The sequence below is a fragment of the Hyla sarda genome, chromosome 9 (genome assembly GCF_029499605.1).
Source record: "Hyla sarda isolate aHylSar1 chromosome 9, aHylSar1.hap1, whole genome shotgun sequence".
NCBI lineage: Eukaryota > Metazoa > Chordata > Amphibia > Anura > Hylidae > Hyla > Hyla sarda.
Genome location: NC_079197.1, coordinates 93,088,144 through 93,104,437, shown reverse-complemented (window position 1 = coordinate 93,104,437; position 16,294 = coordinate 93,088,144). Strand labels below are relative to the sequence as shown.

The window sequence follows — 16,294 nt, the reverse complement described above, 5'->3', positions numbered from 1 at the left end:
GTCCATGTGTAGCCACCTTCACTCTCAAAAATAAAAGAGCACAGCATTGGAAATAGGTGAGTGATCCGCGTCTTTCTTTCCAATTCTACACACGAACACAAAGGAAGGGATGTTTGGCCTTTTGTGGCTGCCCATATAATGTGGCAATGGCGTCATTAAGACACACATATTTAAATGTGTCCTGAATTGGGCAAATGCCCAGCGTGCCCAATGGCCATTCCAGACCTGAGGGACTAAATAAGTTTCTAAATATTTACAGAAATCCTCCCAGCACAAAGAGGAGAAACAATGAACAGGATGATAATTCTTTCTACTAATAGTTCATACTGTATAACTAAGTTTCATGTATTTCCCTGCACTGTAATTTATATAAAATAGATACATTTTAAAGGGAGTCAGTCAGTAGTTTTGATCTCAAAAGACATTCGGTAAGTGAGGTAAAGCAGTTTAAACTAACACAACTAAAGAACACCAGTCTCAATCCCCTCATGATGCAATCCCAAGTGTCCACTGGGCAGTCCCTTCTTGTGCAGTGTCCCAGACTCAAACCCTTTTTTTTAAGTGTCCATCCAGATACAGCTGTAAGGAAAAAAAGGACTAAGGAGTATTTGTTATAAAGAATGCAGACACTGCACTGGAAGGGCTTGCGAAGAGGACATTTGTGATGCAGAAACACTAATAAGCCCCACCCAGTGAGCTGTTCATGAGAATATATTTTAAAAAATTACAAATTGTACAAATCGTGAGCAGAAGATGTGAATCCAATGTTATGTCTGTGAAATGCTGTTAACCCCATACCTGACACTGTGATGAATTGCAATACCACCAGACAGACTCTCTTTAACATTTCTGTGTCCTGACAACTTAATTATTAGTAATGTACAATTGTGCTGTTTGCACACGTATACAAGTCAAGTCGATACATTTTTTGTTAGGAGAGCTAAGCATCAGACCATACATATTCTATGCTTGTTGTTAACCAGCTATATACTGTAGTGGGTGGGAGAGTATAGTCCTTTCACATATTGTTCTTTACTGGCCTTTTTGCAGGTCAACCTCTTCTTTTAGCATTCATTAGCATTACTGCTTCCCTTTTGCCCTGTTTTAATAAATCTCTATGGACTTTCATTGGCTAATTTATGGTAATTTTATCTATTACAGATGGTCTGACAGATTGCGTGGATCCTGACTGCTGCCAGCAAGCCAATTGCTTTTCCAGTCCTCTCTGTCAAGGTTCGCCTGACCCATTAGACCTTATCCAGCAAAGCCAGCCACCCTTTTCCCAGCATCCTCCAAGACTTTTCTATGACCGCATTAGATTCCTTATTGGCAAGGACAGCACACATATAATTCCTGGAGAAATTAGCCTTGACAGCAGGTTGGTATGGAATTTTGTTCATATGACATTATTAAAATGAAATACCTGACAAGTAGCTTATATATGACTTACCAAGCAAAATATTTCATTCGAACAAGCTTAGTAACAATTTATTAGGTAAGATATTTATGACCATTTTCCATTAGCTTTCAATTTTACAAAATTCTTCCATGAATCTGAAACCATAAATTCTATGAATGTTTAACCATAAATTAATACAATAATATTAGTAATTGAGCTATCTTCATAGAATCGTATTATGATTTGTAATGTGAACAGAGTCTACAAGTGAAATCATCCAATGGTCTTTGATTCATTTCTAGAAGATACAGATTCTGTAGCACAAGATACTGTAGAGAATTGACTCTGTTTGGGATTAACAGAATTTTGTGAAGAGGATAGTATAGACTGATAATACTGTAATACAGATCTACAAAATGAGTAGGTCAGTATTCTACTGACAGAACCCATTGAATGACATTTACTCATGTAGGAAGAGTACAAATCCAAGTTGCTCTTTTTTGCCACTTGCAGAACTGAACTTTGGGTTTTCACAATAATAGGACAGGCAAAATTTACTATAATTCTTCAACCCAGCCTATTTATTTGCTGTTTTCTTCTGACTAGCATTGACCCTTATCCTTGGTTTTTACGGTTGAATTGCTCAGGTACTCATATAAATATATCCTAAGGCAAATTGCTTAGGAAATAAACCCCTGACTGAGTCTGACTGCTGGGACCTTCTCTTAGTTATTTTGCCCCAGAACACCTGCCGCCAACTCAGTTACCCCCCCCCCTCACCCAACAAACACACTTAGTGCCCCTTGCTTGTTGTCTTCCCTTACCCACATAGAACTTGTCCCATTTGGTGTCATTCCCACTAAGAGCCCCTGTTACTTTGTGTACCCTACCCTCTCTGGTATCTTGTAATACCCTGAGCCCCCAAGAAAGCTATTGACACCTTGTATTGTATTCCCCACACAGGCTCTTGCACTTCACCCTCTCTGCCACTTTTTTGACAGTCATACTGTCCACCTTCTTTTCTTTCTGCCTCCTTCCCCACAGAGCCTTTGTTGGCCACACCAAACTACTTTATATCAAGAAAGTCCTTTGCCAGCAGAATGCTCTCCCCATTATTAATAAATCATAACAAGTTATAAACAGTGCCAGCAATATGGGCCACAGATAAAAAAAAAAGACTGCACGCCTAGTATAGAAGTGACATCCCTGATTGTTGTTTTATTGGGTGTACAAGTACTCTACTTATTAAAATATACATCTTAGAGAACTAATAGATGACCAATGGTCATCAGTTATGAAAAGGCTTCCATATATTAAAGGGAACCTTTCATCACTTTCTGATCCTGAGCAGAAATTTTTCAAGAATTTTCAGGCAGTCCAAGGTATCTTATCCCTGTTCCACCAGCCACAATTGATTGATCTGTTCCTTTTTGGGTCAAGGTTGGCAGGGCAGGCAGAAGCCACTGTAGACCACCCCGATGACTCGTTCAAACAACATTAAAGTAAGGACAGGTTCCCTTTAGGATGAGATTTTTCCGCATGATTTTGTTAACAGAGACAACAATGCTGACCTCAGCCACACCATGGTTAAAAAATGTAAATTGAGTCTTTTTGGACAATAAAACATTTGCCAATTGAATTCATTTCTTGGTGAAGGTATCAGAATTTCTGCTATATATTTTATTCTGTCATGTGCACATAAGTGGACGTAAGTTTTATTCATCAGCAATGACCAATTCTCCACAAAATGCATTGCAATGTACAGAGTAAATATTGGAGAAAATGATATTTTTGTCACATTTACAATTCGAATTCATATCAACAGGCTTAGCACTGTCTTGTTTAGTGTTCACGTCTTACGCTGGAAGTCGGACCATAAATAATACAGTTCACATACAGAATAGAAGAGCAGCACTATTCAACATAGAGTTTAATCTTTAACTGGAAATGTTGTCTAATATATACTGTAATGTGGTGCATAGCATCAGAATAGTCTACTTTACATAATCATCACAGGGTGAAATCAATGGGAAGAAGAAATGCTGCTTAGGCAATGAAAATAAATACATTTATAGTGCAGTAGATGGCAAGTCACTTTAATGTCAATGCACATAGAAAAAGAAATCTCACACATCTTATGAATGTTGTAACACAGCATGGAATGTAAAATATGAGATCCAAGGCAAGCCTGTGTTTACAAGGTATGAATGATGGCAAATAAAATAAATGCATCAAGGAGTGCCAAGATAATGCGGGGAAAAATGATAGCTGTGATGGATTTATCATAGGAACTTGGGCATTGCATTATATGTAGAATATTAAATAGTGCAAGGGAAAGTCGATTGAAAACATTGAGAAAAATAAATGAGCCAAGGCATAAAATAATGAATGGATTATGTCTATAGTTTCCCTGTGTGCTCCTGGGCACCAGAGGTTATTGTACACCCTCACATCTGCACACTTCTGACAAGCGGGAAAATAGTAGTTAGAATAAATTGGAGCATATACGCAGTCATTTCGGAGAGACGCTAGTATTGTGGAAGCCTATCAAGGCCATTATTTTTAATCCCAATGGTCTTTTAGGTTAAAAGGTCCTGGAATCAATAGAAAGCTAATTCAATATATGTGAGAAAACATTACGGTATAACACATATGTGAGAAGGTTTCAGCTTCACTAAACTAGGCATTAGAATGGTTGATAACTTCAGCTTTGAGACATTCACTGGTGTATTGAGGTGCTATCTTTTCATATCTGACAGATAATGGCAGAATAATTATCTCCTCCAACTCCCACTCTGGGTACTGCTCTGCTATACAGATCTATGTCTTCTGACTGCAATACTAGGAGAGGGAGAGCTGATCCCAGCTTTATGCTAAATGTATGTGCATTTAACTGGCTCCAGTTGCTATGCAGAACCTACTGTTGTTTTTATAGTTTTCACATGCCTTTATAAATTGGTATTGAGTAGTAATTGTTCTAAATTCAGTAAATAGATATGTCTTTTGAATAGTTACTCCATTGTAACATCCCTCTTGTCTTAAAGGGGTACAAGAAGCGCTCCATAGTGCATTAAAAGGGTAATATAACTAATAAACTAAGCCGATATTATCGGATGCGCTTACCCAATAGGTTGTGCAAAGTCAGGCACAACACTGTAAAAGTTATTCCACAATGCAGCCAGTCCCACCACCGCAACGGTGTAGCAAATGTAGCAAAAACCTTCAAACTCCACAAAGACTTGAATCGGTGCAGAATGGATGAGGAACAAGAAGATCACTAGGCGATTTATTTGGAACAGCGCGTTTCAACGCCAGGACAGTCGTCTTTTGCAAGTTCACAACATCTAATGGTCACATAGACATATTTATACAAGCTTAACCCCTTAACGACGCAGGACGTATATTTACGTCCTGTGCCGGCTCCCGCGATATGAAGCGGGATCGCGCCGCGATCCCGCATCATATCGCGTCGGTCCCGGCGCTCATCAACGGCCGGGACCCGCGGCTAATACCACACATCGCCGATCGCGGCGATGTGTGGTATTAACCCTTTAGAAGCGGCAGTCAAAGCTGACCGCCGCTTCTAAAGTGAAAGTGAAAGTGACCCGGCTGCTCAGTCGGGCTGTTCGGGACCGCCGCGGTGAAATTGCGTTGTCCCGAACAGCTGACAGGACACCAGGAGGGCCCTTACCTGCCTCCTCGGTGTCCGATCGGCGAATGACTGCTCCGTGCCTGAGATCCAGGCAGGAGCAGTCAAGCGCCGATAACACTGATCACAGGCGTGTTAATACACGCCTGTGATCTGTGTAAAAGATCAGTGTGTGCAGTGGTATAGGTCCCTATGGGACCTATAACACTGCAAAAAAAATGTATAAAAAAAGTGTTAATAAAGGTCATTTAACCCCTTCCCTACTAAAAGTTTGAATCACCCCCCTTTTCCCATAAAAAAATAAAACAGTGTAAAAATAAATAAAAATAAACATATGTGGTATCGCCACGTGCGTAAATGTCCGAACTATAAAAATATATCATTAATTAAACCGCACGGTCAATGGCGTACGCGCAAAAAAATTCCAAAGTCCAAAAAAGCGTATTTTGGTCACTTTTTATACCATTAAAAAATGAATAAAAAGTGATCAAAAAGTTCGATCAAAACAAATATCATAACAATAAAAACTTCAGATCACGGCGCAAAAAATGAGTCCTCATACCGCCCTGTACGTGGAAAAATAAAAAAGTTATAGGGGTCAGAAGATGACATTTTTAAACGTATACATTTTCCTGCATGTAGTTACGATTTTTTCCAGAAGTGCGACAAAATCAAACCTATATAAGTAGGGTATCATTTTAACCGTATGGACCTACAGAATAATGATAAGGTGTCATTTTTACCGAAATATGCACTGCGTAGAAACGGAAGCCCCCAAAAGTTACAAAATGGCATTTTTTCTTCAATTTTGTCGCACAATGATTTTTTTTCCGTTTTGCCGTGCATTTTTGGGTAAAATGACTAATGTCACTGCAAAGTAGAATTGGCGACGCAAAAAATAAGATATAATATGGATTCTTAGGTGGAAAATTGAAAGGGTTATGATTTTTGAAAGGTAAGGAGGAAAAAACGAAAGTGCAAAAATGGAAAAACCCTGAGTCCTTAAGGGGTTAAAACCCAACTCAAGTAACTTATGGCGAGTGAATCCTTCACACACGTCAGACCGGAAGTTGTCATCAGGGTCATGGCGCGTCAGAGGAAACACAAGATCAGGGTCACGGCGTATCAGAGGAAACACAAGATGAACGGACCGGAATGCATCAAAACAGTAAGTATCAACATATACATTAAAAATCATAAACTTAGAGGTCTACAGTGCATAGAAAGACATAAAACAAGCAATAAAACCTAAATGTATCAATTATGTTACATTTTCGATCGTCTCGTTTAAACCATCAGGATGAAGGCATTTCAGTTTAAATATCCAGTAGGATTCCTTATTGATCAGTTTGCGAAAGCGTATCTCTCTGATATTCAGGGATCTCATCAATAATGATAAGTTTCAGAAGTTACGGATTATTATTGTGTTTTAATGCAAAATGTTGGGATACACTATGCAGTGGTTATCCCTTCCTGATGTTAAAGCGATGTGCTTTCATGCGGGACCGCACCGTCTGAACGGTGCGGCCCACATACTGTAATTGACACGGGCACTCTAATAGGTAAACCGCATAGTTTGTATCGCAGTTATAATTGCGTTTAATCTGAAAAGTTTCATTGGTAATATTAGATTTAAAATTAGAACACTTGTCCTGGAGAATATTGCAATACAAACATCTGTTCTTTCCACAGATGTTTATTGCTGGTTTAGATATTTGCACTGTATCTAATATTACCATTGACAATAAAAATCTAATATTACCAATGAAACTTTTCAGATTAAACGCAATTATAACTGCGATACAAACTATGCGGTTTACCTATTAGAGTGCCCGTGTCAATTACAGTATGTGGGCCCGCATGAACGCACATCACTTTAACATCAGGAAGGGATAACCACTGCATAGTGTATCCCGACATCTTGCATTGAAACCCAATAATAATCCGTAACTTCTAAAACTTATCATTATTGATGAGATCCCTGAAGATCAGAGAGATCGCTTTCGCAAACTGATCAATAAGGAATCCTACTGGATATTTAAACTAAAATGCCTTCATCCTGATGGTTTAAACGAGACGATCGAAAATGTAACATAATTGATACATTTAGGTTTTATTGCTTGTTTTATGTCTTTCTATGCACTGTAGACCTCTAAGTTTATGATTTTTAATGTATATATTGATACTTACTGTTTTGATGCATTCCGGTCCGTTCATCTTGTGTTTCCTCTGATACGCCGTGACCCTGATCTTGTGTTTCCTCTGACGCGCCATGACCCTGATGACAACTCCCGGTCCGACGTGTCTGGAGGATTCACTCGCCGTAAGTTACTTGAGTTGTGTTTTAAGCTTGTATAAATATGTCTATGTGACCATTAGATGTTGTCCTGGCGTCGAAATGCGTTGTTCCAAATAAATCGCCTAGGGATCTTCTTGTTCCTCATCCATTCTGCGCCGATTCAAGTCCTTGTGGAGTTTGGAGGTTTTTGCTATATCCAAAGGATAGGGGATATGATGTCTGATCGCAGGGTCTGGCCGCTGGGGACCCCCGTGAACTCCCTGATGCACCTGGCATTTGCTTAGAGCGTCGGGTGAAGCGCCAGAAGTTCGTGACGTCATGCAAGTCTGTAGGAGGGGAGCGTCACGAGCCTCCGTCCTGCATCGCCAGTCATCCGGCACACAGTAAAGTTTGCTCCGTGCACCGGATATCTGGGGTGCCGCAGCCAAGATCGCGGGGGTCCCCAGCAGCGGGAACCCCGCGATCAGATATCTTATCCCCTATCCTTTCGATAGGGGATAAGATGTCTAGGGGCAGAGTAACCCTTTAAGTCACATCATTTTGAGTTGGCTGTGTGTGAGTCACGATTGAAACAGTGGATAGGTGTATCAAGTGATTACTCAGGGTGTCATTTTGGGGAGGGGGCAGAATAGATTATATCTTTTCGCTTAATTTATTTTTTTTCCATGTAAAGATAAGAATACTTAAGGCCCTAGTCATAGGGCCCCCATCTGCTATTTATAATACTGTTGATTTCTTATGTGGCAGAGCAGCTTTAGGGCCTCATCCACTACCATTGCAACTGCTACCTCTGCACCCCTATAATTATTCCACGGTCACCTTGTTCTTAGTTAAAGATGCAGCAGGATTTAGTTGTTTTTGGCAGCAATTTCCAATTTGGCATGTATTTTTGTCCAATAAGCTATTTCTGCTGAATAATTACATTGTTTCAATGGTGCAAGGGATGTTAGTGACTGCCAGACATCTCTGCTGCCACTAATCCCATGAACAAAATGGGGAATTTATCAAAACTTGTACATCAGTTTTTAACATGACAGTTCAACTTTGCTGAATAAGTATCTTATTTTTATGATGCAAGTTTAAGTGCCTGCCAGACATCACTGCGATAATCCCGTAACAATGCTGATAATCCCGGAAAAGGCAAGGCATGTAGGCCAGCTTTTTTGTGGTATAACAGCAGTGAAAAGTATAAATTTTGGCACAGAAATAAGGCTTGCACAAAAATTTGTCACATTTTGCCCATGTCATGCCCTTCTCCTTGCTATTGATAACAGAAAAGAAAGTGGGTGATTTTTACTGAAAGAACATGTCACCACCCAAAACCCAACAAATTGACTACATCATTTTTCACCACAAATTGGCTTAAATTGTAGCTGAAACCAACTCCAGCTCATAGCTGTCATAGATTTTAGTCTCAAGATGGACAGACAGCCAAGGATGTACCAAATGTGTGAAAAGACTAGAAGACCTGCATCTCTTATTACATTTGTCAAATCTCACTTCAGCTTGGTTTTACTATTATCGTATTTTTTGCCATATAAGACGCTCCGGCATATAAGACGCACCCAATTTTAAAGGAGGAAAATCTAGGAAAAAAAAAGATTCTGAACCAAATACAATGTAAAGTATAGGACAGTGATCTTCAACTGGCGGACCTCCAGATGTTGCAAAACTACAACTCCCAGCATGCCAGGAGTTGTAGTTTTGCAACATCTGGAGGTCCGCAAGTTGAAGACCACTGGTATAGGAGGTAATACTCACGTGTCCCCGCCGCTCCGGACCCGTCACCGCTCATCACCGCTGCCCTGGATGTCACCCTCCATCTCTGTCGCTGCGTCCACTGGGTGTCCCCATCGCTCCGGAAAGTCTCTGCTGCCCGGGATCCTCGCTCTCCGTCGCTGCCATCATGTCGCTACGCACGCCGCTCCTATTGGATGACAGGACGGCGTGCGCGACGACGTGATGACGACGAAGGAGAGCGCCGGCCATGCAGGGGATCCCGACACGGAGCAGTCATTCACCGATTGTACACCGGGGAGGCAGGTAAGGTCCCTCCCGGTGTCCTGTAAGCTGTTCAAGATGCCGCGATTTCACCGTGGATGTCCCGAACAGCCCGACTGAGCAGCCAGGTTAGTTTCACTTTTGCTTCAGACGCGGCGGTCAGCTTTGATCGCCACGTCCGGAGGGTTAATACAGGGTATCACCGGGATCGGTGATGTCCTGTATTAGCCGCGGGTCCCGGTCCGCCGCGATATGACAGGGTTTTAATGTGTATTTGCCGTATAAGACGCACCAACTTTCCCCCCCCCCCCCCCCCAGTTTTGGGGAAGAAAAAGTGCGTCTTATACGGCGAGAAATATGGTAAATGTTGGCTTTGCTAAATTCCACCCATGTGTTTGATACAAGAAATCCATAAAGATGTATTGTTCCATAGAACAGTAATAGGGTCTAGGTAGAAATGTGAATGGTAAAATATAGAAGCATCATAAAGGTCTGAAACTGGCCTACACACATGCATTTTTGAAATTTTAGTTTTTTACTAAATGAACCAAAAAAGTGTTTAATCAGTTGGGGTTAAACAACTGAGGCTCCCATGGATCATACAAGTGGGCTCCATGTAGTCAGACACGCTGCCTCTTCACTCAAATCTATGGGGCAGTTAAGAGTACATTTTTGTCAGGCCTGTAGATATAAATGGAGCAACATCAACGTACATGTATGACCACCACTAGACTCACACAGGGGGACACAAAACCATGTGTTTTTAGTGATAAAACCCTTGTGAAAAGGGAGACTGTCAGGGTATTCACATAGACGTTTAGAAATTCGTAGAATTTTGTTGAGACAAAAATCTAATCTAATGGCTAACTTCAGGACCTACTGAATTATTATGGTGCACCACAAATCATCTAGATCTGGATCTTTGTATACCAAATGCTGGATTTTATAAAATAATAATCATGGCAATGTCATCCAGCTTTCCCACGTCTTATAAAGCAAATATACAGAAACCATAATATTACTCTTCTGTTATGTTTCCTTACGTTCCATGTAATTCACCTTAGTTCTGATGATATTGTTGTTCTGGCACAATATTCATGACCTAGAAGCTAATAGACTGCCATTTATACAGCCCTTAGCACGAGGCTGACCGACTAAATTCTCTATGGCTTTCCTATTGTATTGTTTAATTGTTTCTGTCACTAATAATATATTAGATTATATATTAGGCAATTGCGCATTATGCAGTTTTCACGTAAACTTTCCCCAAAGCCAAGGTACCATTTAAACAAATGTCAGCTGTATTAATAGTGTTTTTCATTTCACAAGAATGATTATGCTGCTACAGTATAGCTATGGCATTTGTCCAACAATGTGACTTTCTATGCACTGAGCTTTGAACTTAGCAGCAATATTGACTATTGAATTCAAGTTATTTGGGGTTATGCATCCTGTAATTTTTTACAGATAAGAAAAGACTGTAGCAAAGGTCTCTTTACCATGAATGTAATAGTAAAATTATCTTGTTACAGTCCTGAGCAAAATCTAACCAGATCTTCTCTCCAGGATGGGATTATGCCTGTGGGGAAGTATTATAGGATATAGTTAGATATGATGTGCAAGGTAACAAAATGCAGATTTTTGTTAGATTAAAAATTATTTCTGTGGGGAATCTTTTGAAAGCCTTTAAGAACATCATATAATTTGTCCTGTCTTTTCCGCACTTTGTGTTCCGTAGTAATTGCCTGAATGTGTATTACATAGGATTATAGAGGGGAATTCATCAAGAGTGGTGTAGTTGATGTTTTTTTACCCATCAATTCATGTGGTGGAAAATGTGCACCTGCACCAGATTTATTACACGGTGTCGGGCAAGTGATAAATCTGGAGCTGATCACATTTCTTACTTCAGTACAGCACTTTGTATGGTGATTCCTTTGCGACTTTTTATTCTGTGCGACAAAATGTGAGACTTTTTGAAAATGCTGTCCACAGTCAGTTCTGTAAGTCAGGGCTGGTGTAGATTTGTGCCTGAGTAAGCACAGTTGCGAGAAAAGATGCGACAAACTGAAAAGTCGCATATGAGGAATTCCTGACCACTGCATTATATCAACTGAAATCATGACTTGGTATGTTCCTTTTAAAAAACCTTCTAAAGCAAAAGTCCCAATGAAAAGTCTCAAAACAGCATCTGAGACAAACTGTGAGACAAATGTACACCACAAAACTAGGGTAAAACCAATGATAAATTCCCCCCATAGTGTAAAACCACAGAAGATTTGTTTTTACCCTGTTTAATTCCAGATTCACCAGTAGTCATGTCTTTGGCCTTTCTATAACTTCTTGGCTAAATAGAGTACCGTATATACTTGAATATAAGCCGACCCGATTATAAGCCGAGGCCCCTAAACCTAGGAAAAACGTATTGACTCGAGTATAAGCCTAGGGTGGGAAATACATCATCCCCCCCCGTTCATCATCCATCATCCCCCAACCCCCGTCATCATCCAGACCCCCCTTTCGTTGTCTTCTCACCTCCCCAGTTGTTGCTCTAGTAGATGCAGGGATTGTCTGGGGAGGGTGAGCCGGGCCGTGTATCTTCACTGCAGGAACCATCTCCAGTCTGGTGGGGAGGGTGAGCCGGTCCGGTATTTTTCTTAGCCAATAATTATGGATGGTCAGGGTCACACTGCAATTGTGCAGTATTCTAAAGGTATACTTCAGCATCCCATCAAAAAAGGAATGCCAACATATACTGTAGCATACCCTAGCAGGCCCCATTCATTTCAGTGACCTGAATATACTGTAGATATTTAGTGACCCTACTCATGGCACTTCCCACTAGTATACACAAATTTCACAGGCTCAAATAGAGCAGCAGACCACCCTATTGTGTTCAATCTTATCAGTGTATTCGTCCATTCAAATAAATCACATGATGTTTACGGATACCTTTGAAATTATATAATAATAGCGGGAGGTTTACCAAAAACAGAGGAACAGTATAGCTGTTGCCCATAGCAAGCAATCAGATCCCAATTTTCATTTTTCACAGGTCTGTTTAAAAATAAAAGAAGCTATCTGATTGGTTACTATAGGAAAATGCTCCAATGTTCCTCAGCAGATGTTCTGAAAAATCTCCTCCAAAGTGTTAAGCACTGGCATTAAATGTTATAGTATACATAACAAATATACTGTAACCTAGCAACATTGTGTAAAAAGAATTGTTAAAGGGGTGCTCTGGGGAAGTAGAGAAAAAAAAGTGCCCCAAATCCACCACAATACCTGTTCTGTGTCCCCTGTAGTTATCCTTGTGATTTTTCCCAGCTCCTGTGGCTCCTGTTGTCTCCTGAATATTATTTTCCCTTACTTGCAGCCCAGACTGCAACTCTGTGTAATGGTTGCTAAGTGTCATAAACAAACAGTGAGCAGCACACACTGTACAAGTCTTTTCTTTCAAACTTTCTTTCCTCCCCCAGCAATAAATCATGCTATTCACTGAATGGCAGAAGTCAGTGATTAAATCTACGACAGGCAATGAGAAGAATTCTGTGCTGTTTCTCTGCTGGAAAGATCTCACACAAGGAGGGTGTGTGTAGCAGATACTGTGATGCCAGACCCCATGACAAAACAGAAACCATGTGGTCTTTATATTCCAGGAGGGTGGGGGCTACTCTTAGTGAGGGCTTTGCACAGAGAAAAAGAGGATCTGTTTATGACATCTTTCTCTCACTCCCTGCATGTAAGTGACAGTTGAAAGATGGGAAACTGCTCTATATAACTAAGAAATTATATTTTGACAATTAAATAGGTTGGTAAGAGGGAAAGGATGTGCTACGGGTTTAGTTCCCCGTAGTATCTCTTTATCTGTTCTGTATGCTCTACGTAAAATGTGAAACCTTCAATAGACACTGTTACATTTCTAAACTTTTCATACCTGTCAGAACACTGGCAATGAGTAACATATACAATTTAAACATATTGTTAAGTATAGTTTTTAAAATATATTTACCTAAATCCTTGGCCACTTGGGGTCCACCTTCTAGGCTGGCTGCTATCCATTCTGGCTGCTGCACCATCCACGTCCAGGCCATAGGGAGATTCTTGGGAAATTCTAAGGAAAATGTTACCATCTTTAAATGGTCACTGTCAGATACAAAAACTTTTGATATGTTGTAAAGCATGCAAAACTAATAGGTTTTCAATTGCTTTCATTAGAAAATGTTCAGTATTTCATACTGAAAAAAAACAGTCAAACAACTGCCCCACCCCCCCCTGCTTGGACACATACTAGTGTTACTGTGTCCATGCATCATCACCTATGTTATGGACACACTTCCTTGATTGACAGCTGTGAGCGCAGGGCTCACAGCTGGATGAAAAATCCTCCTACTCTCAGCTTGTGTCCCGCTACTGTCAGTGAGGACAAGCTGGGAGTTGTAGTTTTGCTTATTTTATATATATATTGATATATTTAAAAAAATATTTCTTTGTTGTATCTTACCGGTATGCTTTAATTTTAAAGAGTCCTTTTCAAAAATGAATGAAGCGATCTGATTGGTTGCTATGGGCAACTGATCGACTTTTCCTCTGCACAAGTTATAATGAATCTCCCCCTTTGCTTCTTTCATTTGTGAAAAGGCCTTTGCAAAAAGTGAGGGAGGGACCAGCAGGACCAAACAGGAAGAGGAGGGAAGCTCTCTCACAATGTGCACTTACAAGTGTCAGAATTGCAGAAGGGAACACCCCCTCCTCCTCAGTTAATTTCAAAGGACCGAGCAGCATAACAGAAAAGATAACAGACAATTTCTGAGGTCTTTATATATTTAGTACAGCCAGTCTTGCTGTAAACCTCTTGATTCTAGAAGGAAATGTTCACGTGGCTGCCTATGCTGAATAAAGAAGCCAAGGAAATAAATTGCATGAAGTGTTAAGAATTTGCACATTTAGGGAGAGTATGTGGCACAAACCTCAGGAAATCTGGCTACATTATAGAAACTCACAGAATTCAGTGATAACTGTATTAAAGACATGTTCATAAAAGTCGGTCCAAGATACTGTTTATATTCATTTTAAAAGTGAGCTACACTTTAACAATATAACAAGAAATCTGAAGTTTTCCCTGCAGCCCCATAGAGAGCCATTAAATGTGTGTTACTGGTGCCTGAGGGGACCCAAAAGCTTTGCACTGGGGCCAAGGAGCTTCAGGATTTCAATTTTTCACCTACAGAGTCATATGAGGGCTTATTTTTTGTGCAACCAATTGTACTTTGTAGTGACATCAATCATTTTACCACAAAATTTATGGACAACCCAGAAAAAAAATATTTGTGGGGCAAAATTGGAAAAAAAATGCCATTCTGTAAATTTTGGGAACTTCAGATTTTAGGACTTGTAGTTCGTGGGAGGGAACTTCAACAGGAAATAGCCAGTTCACAAAAAGATAGCCACTGCGTTATGGTTGACTCAGAACATAACCATTTAGCCCCAAGTAAAGCATAGATCCTTCCTAAGCATGTCCATTACTGTTGGCAACCATAGACAATCTTGCTTTTTACAACAAAAGATACACAATCATGCAGACATTGAACCTATACCATGGGCTTTAAATGATCAAATAACCTAATTCAAGACCACAGATAAGATACCTCCAATATCTGTTATATCTGCCAAGTATCTAGCTAAAGTAACCTTTTTTATATCATGTTTAAGCTTTATACAAATGAATAACCGAATAACTATTCTCTGCCTTTCTTTCTTTTAGTCGTGCCTGTGTAGTTCGAGGTCAAGTAGTAGCCATTGATGGGATACCATTGGTAGGTGTCAATGTCAGCTTTGTGCATCACAATGACTATGGATATACAATCAGCCGTCAAGACGGAAGGTACAAGTTCCATTGATCATTTCTATTAAAATATTTCTATCGTTTAAATGCATTACAGAACCAGTCCTATCTTATTATAGAGCCAATTTTCATGAAATTAGTTATAGGTACAGAGTGAATTAATAACATTTAACACGTTAGAGAAGCCTAGCTCTGGTTTATCCATAAATTGATAATATCCAATATTTTAATTCCAAAATAACACATATCTTCTGATCATTTGTGACTTTTTGACAAATAAAGACCACTATATTTTATATAATGAGAAACTAGCATCTGCTGGTTTGGGGCTGCAAATGATCCAGCATTGGCTCAATAACTTCATATCTATATGTACCTGAGTTATTGTTCATGTTCCTGGATAGATTATGAGCTACAGTATCTCACATAAGTGAATACACCCCTCACATTTTTGTAAGTAAATCTTTTGATGTGACAACACTAAAGAAATGACATTGTGTAACTATATAAAATACTTAGTGCACTGCCTGTAAAACAGTGTTTAAATTTACTGTCCACCTAATATAACTCAACACACAACAATTAATTTCTAAATCTGGGCAGCAAAAGTAAGCACACCCCAAAATGGAAATGTTCAAATTGGGCCCAGTTAGCCAATATATTTTCCTGGTGTCATGTGACTCATTAGTGTTACAAGGTCTCAGGTTAGAATGGGGAGCATGTGTCTTAAATTGGGTGTTATCGCTCTCACACTCTCTAATATTGGCCACTGGAAGTTCTACATGGCAACATGTTTCTCTACATTGAAAGTATGGAGGAATGAGCCTGTTAGTGCTCAGACCATGCGTCACACACTGCATCAAATTGGTCTACATGATTGGCATCCCAGAAGAAAACCTATTCTAAAGATGAAACATAAGGAAGTCCACAAACAATTTGCTAAAGACAAGCAGACTAAGGACATGGATTACTTCAATCATGTCCTGTGGTTGGATGAGACCGAGATAAACGTATTTGCTTCAGATAGAGTCACGCGTGTGTGGCAGAAACCAGGAGATAAGTACAAAGACATATGTGTCCTGCCTACAGTCAAGCATGGTG

General features: G+C 39.9%; 1 protein-coding gene across 3 annotated transcripts in view; it reads left to right on the top strand.

Moving 5' to 3' along the window:
• The window catches only part of TENM1 (teneurin transmembrane protein 1), an 876,412-nt gene that overhangs the window by 560,050 nt on the left and 300,068 nt on the right, over nt 1–16,294 (top strand). For all 3 annotated transcript variants that reach the window (XM_056539239.1, XM_056539238.1, XM_056539237.1), the window contains 2 exons: nt 1,162–1,378; nt 15,113–15,232. In XM_056539239.1, the coding sequence (XP_056395214.1) occupies nt 1,162–1,378; nt 15,113–15,232 (337 nt within the window). The remainder of the gene's footprint in view (nt 1–1,161; nt 1,379–15,112; nt 15,233–16,294) is intronic.